General features: G+C 31.6%; 1 protein-coding gene across 1 annotated transcript; it reads right to left on the reverse strand.

The window, feature by feature from the left end:
* Positions 1-4,182: 4,182 nt before the first annotated feature.
* LOC136066180 (berberine bridge enzyme-like 14) lies at positions 4,183-5,781 on the reverse strand. Its single transcript, XM_065770060.1, has one exon. It carries the CDS (start codon positions 5,779-5,781, stop codon positions 4,183-4,185), a length of 1,599 nt encoding a protein of 532 aa, XP_065626132.1.
* Between the last annotated feature and the right edge of the window lie 3,487 nt (positions 5,782-9,268).

Here is a 9,268-nt window from a genome sequence, read left to right on the forward strand (position 1 = left end):
CTTCTTCTCTATCTGTCTCCCTCTCTTTTTTGTTTTCTGAACTTTGTTAGGCATGTGGTCTAGTTTCTCACTTTCTCTTTCTTTGTATTTGTTATGACTACTCTGACTGACATTAGCTGCCTAGCATTGGAAATATAGAAAGTTTATGGAGCTCTCCACGTGTCTACAGTATTGACATTAGCTGCTTGGCATTGGAAATGATAAAAGATTTTAAATTTTGAATAAAAGAAAGCTCTCCACGTATAATGCTTTACAGCTAATGTCAAATATAGTGCTTGCTTGCTGTCAAGCACTTTCTTTAGTATTTGAATATGCTTTAGTACATATAATGCTCTCCAGGTATAATGCTCTAGTACATATAGTGGTGTACATTGACTAATTGACTATTTAAATGGGCTTGGGAAAAAAAAAGGATTGGCAGTCAAATGGCTTGGGCATGAGCAAATAAATTTATTTGTCTCTTAATTATTTTATTGGATTTTATAAAATAAAAATTATTGGGTACTAAAGTGTATTTTGTCATGACTTAAAAATAATTTAGAAACTTAATAGCTGTTGTTTTTTTAGAATTTAATAATTTTTATTTGTATTATGAAAGTTATGTTATAAAAAATACTATCTATATTTGTTTTGGACTATTTTAGTTAATTTTTCTATTTTTTTTATTAATTTAATGTTTATATATATCTATATATATATATATATTTAAAATAATTATTAAATTAATTATGGCGTCATCACGGTTCGACCCCGGTTCGATCTCGGTTCGACCTCAAAAACGTTGAACCTCTTCCTTTTACGGTTTAATGAACGGTCCGAATTTGAAAAACTTGATTTTTCCCCACTTGTTATTTAAATCATTCTATATAGAATCGAATTTACTGTTTTGCATCTCTCTTAGTGTTTTCTTCGTAGTAAGTAGCTTCAAATAAGTTAGCTAAGTCTTGATTCGTTTTAATTCATGTTCTACATAGCCACTCGTAAATAAATTTTTTCTTCATAACTTTTACGCCATCATGTCTTGACCAAAGTCCTCAAGGCAATGCCAACACTACATCAATTATTCACAAACCACCACTTCTATTTCTCCAATGGCCCCTTCATGAATGTAAGACTTTTTACGGGCTTTACATTAGTGTAACCAACTGTATGCTTTATGTGTTATACATAGCATCAAGTTGGTGATTACTCTCCATGTTGTAGGGGCTTCTCTAGTTAAAATACTAAGTTCCTTCAGGGTAATATAAAAGTGTTTCCACAGACTTCAAGAATGAATTGAAGGATTTAGTGAGTTGGAAAGCTAATTGAATTTTATTTTGATATTTGTGTTTTAGTATAATATAGACTTTGTAATGTGTGGTCCTTTAAAGTCTATGTGCATGGTTGTATTTTTTTTATATTTTATTATTATTATTTTTTTTTGTGTAAAACAGAAAAACATTATTTTCAAGGTTGGGTGACCCTCAAAAAAAGGTTGTTGTATTTTTATTTATTTTTTAATTTTTCAAAGGTTGCCAATCCTTCATAAAGATAAAACACTTGTTTCAAGGGTTATGTAGGCAGTCGAAATTTTTGTTTTGAGAGTCATGTAGACCGTCAAAATTTCTTTTCGATAGTGTTTGTTTCTAAGGTTATCAAGGATCATCTAGACCTTCAAAATATATATTTTTTTAAGGCTCTTCGAACTTTTTTCAAGAGTTTTGAAAAAACCAATATAGGGAATTTTTTTAAACCCTATAACATTTAAATAAGAAGTCATGTTTGTCTCCATGAAAAGCTTGAGTTTAGAATAGGGTATAGCCTCGAGGTCACTAAAGAAATAATTTTGACATTAAATAAACTATTATAGATTTTAAAAACATAAAACTTCTTTTTTCTGAATGAAATTTGGAAAGTGATTTTTCAAATACTAAATTTTAGAAAACAAGAACTTTAGATCTCTTGGAAAATTTAGATAAAGCATAATGTGGTTGTCTTTCTTAGTCTAATACTTAGTAAATAGAAAGCAGTGATAATTTAGAGCCTCAATTTGTGTTGTGATGTGGTGAGTCTGGTGACAAGAGAACAAAGCTCATCTTGTGACATCTGAAAAGGCTATTTCAAGTCCGTGAAATGGTTGCTCTACATTTTATCAACCGAAGATTACTTTTACTCGTTAGGTTAAGAAATCAATTGGTTTCTAGTGTAAGTAAGTCTAAGATTTTTATTCGATCAAAAAAGACTTTAATCTCTATTAGATTATGTAGAATGATTTTTTTTTTTGGTCTAAAGTTATAAGAAAAGGGCTGTTATTAAACATTAGTCTCGTCACATACGCTTTGCTTGTGTGATGAGGCTTTTTTTTTTATTATTTATTTATTTATTTATTTTTTAGGTTTAGTGTAATAATTTTCAATTTATTCATCTCTTCTAATGTCATAAATTTTTAGAGGCTCGCCAATCAAATAATTTTTAATGGTTAAAAATTAGCGATTTTGGATGGACATCTAAGGCTAAAAAAATTGTAAGCAAATAAAAATTGAAGCAAATAATCATAGAGACTCAAACAATATAAATTGACAAAAATGACCTGGTTTTTCGTGGGAATCTCTCCCTAGTTGACTCTTTTATTTCCATGTCCTTCATGGACAAACTAATTACTATAGAATAAAGTAAATAATTACATTATTTTTAGATGAAATTTTATAGTTCACAGTTACAAAATTACAAAAAGAATGCCAAAGAAAATGGAAAAAAAAAAAAAAAAAACTATTTGACTCATTTACCATTATTCATAAAATGGGTAAATAGTAAATACAAGAAATAATAACTTCTATATATATATATATATATATATAATAAAATAAAAATAAAAACAGGGTGAGAAAATGGTGTCATCCCTTGATCATTTTTCATTGTCCGACTTTGATCCCATTTGATCCCTAGTTCCTTAGTTTTGCCTCCCATAAAACTAGACGTACAACAATGACTACTGCTCCAATAATCCTGAAAATAGCTGTATAAAATTTGTACATTCCAAATATTTTTCTTACAATTTTTTTAACAAATAAATCAAGGAAGGGAAGGACTGCTCCTTAGAAAGAGAGAGAGAGGTTTTTTTTTTTTTTTTGGGAGATTAAACCTTAGGAAGAGATGTATTTATTTATGATAATTTTTAATTTTGTTTTTTTTTTTTTAATTGTTAAACCTATCAAATTGATGTGATAATTGTATGGAGTGGGATAAGAATGAGTAGTTTTTTTTTTTTGGAAGAAGTAACCGTGTTATGTAATTGAAGGTTTTTTTATTTTTTATTTTTATAGATGTAATTGAAATATTTGAATTCAAATAGATAATAAATATAAATAGAAATCAGACATTTGAATACAAATGGGTAGTGAAAATAATTTTTTTTATTTTTTTTTGGCTTTTGTACGCAAGATATTGGGTCATTTTTTTTTCTTTTTCTTTTATATGTGAGGCAGTGGGTTTTTCATGGAATGTTTGTTATTGTTAGCAAAATTCGGTAAGTTTAAGAATGCTAAATTACTTTTTAAACCTTTTTTGCCTTTTTGCAGGAAAAAAATTAAACTAAATTGTATGTTATTTCAAAATTTGTAAGTGGATATTTTGGTACGCCAAAAATTGAAGTCCAAACAAAAAAATTCTGTTATTAGTAATATAGATAAATATCAAGAAATTAATTCCAAGTTCTCCATCCGAAAATAAAAATCTATTCTGCTTAGAAGTTAGAACACAATATTAAGTAAATTAGTAATATAGATTCTCTTCCTTTCTCCATATAGTTTTCCCTTGTGGGCAGTGCTTAATTTTTGTTTGGGTATCATTGTCTGATCTGGCTATGGAATGGGCCGTGTATGACATGCCACTGAAACAAATTCTACCTCTTCAATTTATTGAATAGATCGAAACCACTTGTCTATTTAGAATGCATTAATTGTATTTAAATTAATTAACAGAAACATTATAATAAAAAAAAATAAAAAATAAAAAAAAAAAAGGGAAGAAAAGAAAAAGCCAAGAAGCAAAGATTTGGGATATATGTAATGTAAGGTATATTTTTCAAGAAATAGGGTTCCTCTGATACAATATTTTATAGTAGGGTCGTAACACTGTCATAGGAAAAAGAATGGCACCTCTATGAGATGACTGGTGCTTGGGATAAACACAGTAGTTTCTCCTCTACAGCTTGCAAGATGGAAGAGTTGGAATACTTTGTTCATTTCTGAAGAAATTGTCAGGATCAACATTTGTCTTCACACGAACCAACTTGTCAAAGTTACCCTTGAAATACTTGATTCCATAAACCTTTGCTTCCTCGTAATCACCATTGGAACTGGTACCAATATCAAGATCACGATAGTTAAGAAAAGCCTCCCTTGGGTTCTTGGAGACATAAGGAGTCATAAATTCAAAAAGCTTCCTTGTTTTATTCAAGTAGAGGTTTGTAGCTTCAATCCCTTCATCCATCCAATTCGTTGCATACTGAATCTTGAAAATGTTACCTGCTCGATGTGGGAATGCAGTATTAGTCTCAGAAATCTTATTCATTACTCCCCCATAAGGATTCCATAACATTGCCACATCCTCAAGTTCAATCATGGTCTTCCATATAGCTTCTAATCCGGCATTCGAAATTGGTTCTTTCACAAAGTCAGATTTACGCTTCAAAAAGATACCTGGCTTAGTTGCCCTTTCAAGTAGAACCTCAATCGGAGTTCCAAGTGGCTTGTCTGCCCAAAACACAACCGATTCAATCCAACTCATTTCAATAGCATCACTTTTTTGGAGGCCAAATTTAGGTAACTTGTGGTTCATCAATTCCACAAGTTCTTTGGCTCCACCAAGAAACATACCAACGAATAGTGCCTGTATAGTCTTCTCACCTGCATGACTTCCATTCACGGTTTTAAGCCACACTCTCATGAACATTTCGTTTGGTAGCTTATCCACAACTTGCGTCCATTGTGCCACAATGTCAGTTGCACCTTGTTCCAATGTCCTATTCACTTTAAAAACAGTCACGGTGTCTGGGACTCGAACCAACTTGACTTTCCATGAAAGAATGACACCAAAACTAGAAGCACCTCCTCCTCTAAGAGCCCAGAATAGATCATGTCCCATTGTCTTTCTATTGAGAATTTGACCCTTTGCATCAACAATTTCTGCATCAATAACATGGTCAGTTGCGACCCCATATTTTCGCAACAAGTTTCCATAGCCACCTCCACTAATATGGCCACCAGCACCTAAACCAGGGCAAACACCAGCAGGAAAAGCGTGGTTCTTGCTTTTTTTCGCAATTGCATAATATATTTCACCGAGAATAGCCCCAGCTTGAAACCATGCAGTTCCATTCTCTATGTCTATCTCGATAGATCGAAGATTAGACATGTCAAGTATCACAAAAGGGACTTGTGATACATAAGAAACGCCTTCGTAATCGTGACCTCCGCTTCGTATTCGGAGCTCGATCCCAACCTTTTTAGCACAAACAACAGTTGCTTGCACATCGGATTCGTGTGCAGCAGTCACAACAACAGCCGGTTTAGGTGTTGTAGGCGTGTCAAATCTTCGGTTTCTTTTGTATGATTGTAAAACAGTTGCAAATGAGGAATTTTTTGGTGTGTGAAACTCAATGCAAACTGGTTGAGCATTTGATGCATTGTCAAGGCATTGTATGAAGTTGTCTTGCACTGAAGTTGAAGCTGAAGTTGCCCATGAAACTGGGAAGAAAAAAATTGAAAATAGTGACAGTAATGCAATTGTTGAATCCTTCATTTTCTAAGAAATTTAGCTTTCCTCTCAAGTTGTGGCTATGATATATAATTTTTTTTCCCTGTTGTATATATACATATATAGACAGAAACAAATTAAGCCATTTTATGGTTTTGAATTAATTTGTTTCACAGTACAGTCTATAATTGGTAATTACCAAACGCGTCTCTCAAGTGTCATCCACAAATATATATAAATAAATAAAATAAAATAAATCACAACCACAATTTAAATAAAAAAAAATGGGAAACTGTTACAACTATACTCATGTGGGCAACTTGTTATAACTGCATAACCATGTCTGCAACTCTATGGGGTGTAGAAAGCTCTGGAGTCTGGACCAACTACCAAGTCAATACCACAACTATAAGATTATCAAAATAAATAAATAAATAAAATACCACAGCTATAATTTATACAGTAACAACTTAACCGGCATAAGAATGAATGATTACAGAAATTTTGCGTTAAACTTTTACTATTGAAAATCACAACGTTCGTTCCACATCATTGAACGTTATCCTTCCCATAATGGGGTATAGAATACTTTCAAAGTATCTCATTTTCATATAATTATAGGTCTCACTAATTAAATTCATAATAAGACCTACAATTTATGTAAGAGGGGGGAGTATACATTTATAGTACTCCCAGAGCATTCAATAGTTTTCCCTCATAATGTATTTGCATTTCTATCTTGGTGCTTTTGATATTTAAAATCCATTCATTCATCTAACATTCAACTTACTCTTAATTGTTTCTCAAAATAAAATTTAAAAACTTACTCTTTAATTTAACTTTTAAAATAGAATCAATTTTTTTTTTTATAATATAAGTAATGCTACAAATACAAACTATTTTACAATATTTTTACAAAATGTTGATGTGACCAACTTTTTATTGGTTTTCATCTAGGCTCACAATTAATATTACATTTTCATTTACTAATAATCACTCACCAAATTAACAGTTTGTAAATTTTTTGATAAAATAATTTATATCTCTAGTATTATTCTTTTTTTATTCTTATGTATAAGTATAGGGAAACATTGAGCTAAAATATCAATTTTTAATCTTCTCAAAAAAAAAAAAAATCTATTTTTAAAAGCACTTTATTTTGTAATTAACTAATCACGGACCTACGCTTTGCACGTGATTATTATTATTTTTTATGGTGGTCTTTTTCATCTTTTTTCTTTTTTTTTTGGTGGTGCAATTTAGACTAAGGTTAAAAAAAAAAAGTATATGTAAGGCTTTTTATTAACTTAAATACAATGAAAAACCAATTGACTACGCAATAAATCGCATACTACACTACATTTCATATCCTAAACAACTTATAAATTACATCTCAAATCCATCATACAACTACACAATCAAAAAATGAACTACAACATGAATTACCTTTTGAATTACTACTTGAAATTTTCACAATTATTGGAAGAGCTTAAATTCAAATAAATAAAATTGTCTATCTTAAAAAAATGAAAACCAATTGTCTTCATAAAGTGTCCTCATGAAACATACAATGCATAAAAGGAAAACCAATAATTGTTAATTCATCTTAATTATCTTTCTTAATAAAATTTATTGTTAAAAATAATACAATTTTCTCAAGAATTCAAAAGTTATGTAGCGAATATTTCATTTTTTAATTAAATTTATTTATAATAGTTTTGTATGATTAAAAAGTATATAGAATTTGGAAATTATTCTTTTAGTTTTAAAATTTACCCTACAATCCAAAAGGTGGCTCATGATGTTTGTAACTCTTTTTATTTTTTTAAACGAAATTCAAATTTTGCATTGATTTTATTCATCAGTTCATACTGTTCCTATAATATTTTCCGATGTAAAATATTTTAAAATAATAAGATTATATGATTGACTAATTTGTTAACAATTGTCAACCTTTGTTATCAATATTTGCATAATATTTTAACAATTGTTAACATTATATGATTTTTTTTTTGTATAATTATGTAATCTTCTTATTTTAAATTATACTTTTCTCCTTAAGCTAATTAGTTTGTATTTTCTAATTAATTTTTATTTTTTCAACATTTTTATTACTTAATTGTAGCATTTATTGTTATTAAGTTCCAATTGAGTCACATCATCAACCATGTCATTATCCTTTTTGTGGGGGGAAAAGCTCAACCATACGTAGTGGGCCTAAAGCCCAATGTGAAGGTTATTGTATGTCCGAAGAGGCTAAAATTGTTGAGGGGTACTTCGCGTGAAAGAAGGATACATGGGGACAAAGAAACTCCGTCCGAAGAGAGCATCATCATATCGCAATTCCCTCTTCAACTTGTCGATCTCACGCTGCAGATTTCCTTCACTCGTACAGAGAAACATGGCCTTTCCCCGGAGCGGCTTCTATCTGTATGGGTTGTACGGGTACTTCCCTCGTGATCCTCCCCTTGTTCGCGCCTATCAACGGATCGCCGTGCTGAGAGCCCCTAGACTCTGCTGTTGTTGATTGGCGTTTGCTTGTTGCGGCCCGCCAATGGTTGCTGCGGTACTCCCTCTCCATCGTGAGTATCACACCTGCCCTTCCTTCTCAACAGATCAAGTTCTCCCACAGACGGCGCCAATTGTAGTGACCCAATTTGAATTGAGTGTTGGGTTTTTAGCCCAATAAGCCCAAACAATAAATTATAGAGTATGGGCTCAAGAACTAGTACTGTTTTTCAGGAAGGGTTCTACTCATCAAGTAATAAGGATACTATTGATTCGCTCTATGAGGAAAACTCTCCTCGGCCCTCTTTCAATTGGTCTGTTCTTCTCTCTCTCTTTTTCCCTTTTTTTCTCTGGTCAGAAGTCCCTTCCTGTTTTCTTCGTTTCTACATTTATACTGCGTTTCTTTTCTTGTCTCCTTTGTACACGTGTAGTTCTTATCCTGGGGCTCCTTTCTGTCCCATCTAGTCCCTACCGGAATTTTCAGCTTAGGTCAAAGCTGCTTAGTTACTATTCAGGTATCACCTCCACATTAATGCGGCCAGATTTAGTGGACAGCATTTAATGAGGAAGTGATAGACTTTAGAAGATATTTTCTACCTTCTCCGACGCCTCTTTAAGCTATATCCAACTTCCAATTCAGCTACAACCTGGCAGAATCTTTCAGTCAGTACGAAGGTTACCTTCACCTCGGACTTTGGCATCCTCGGACGTGTGCTATACCACTGTCTATAACACCTGTTTATACCTTTCATATCACCTATTTGACGTGAATAAAACTTCTTTAGGCTGTCCTCGGACAACTGCGTGTTCTCGGATCGGGCCTTTGGGCCCTGAGCCCAATTCTGAGGGCTACTATACCTTTTTTAGGTAACAGGCCCCACATATATATATATATATATATATTTTTTACAAATAAACTTTTTTAAGTTTCAAATTAATGATTCAAATTTTTCATTCACTTAAAGAGATTATCATGATAATCAAACCTCATAAAAAAATTACAATTTATATTACTCAAATAATT

The sequence above is a fragment of the Quercus suber genome, unplaced genomic scaffold, assembly GCF_002906115.3.
Source record: "Quercus suber isolate HL8 unplaced genomic scaffold, Cork oak 2.0 scaffold_167, whole genome shotgun sequence".
Taxonomy (NCBI): domain Eukaryota; kingdom Viridiplantae; phylum Streptophyta; class Magnoliopsida; order Fagales; family Fagaceae; genus Quercus; species Quercus suber.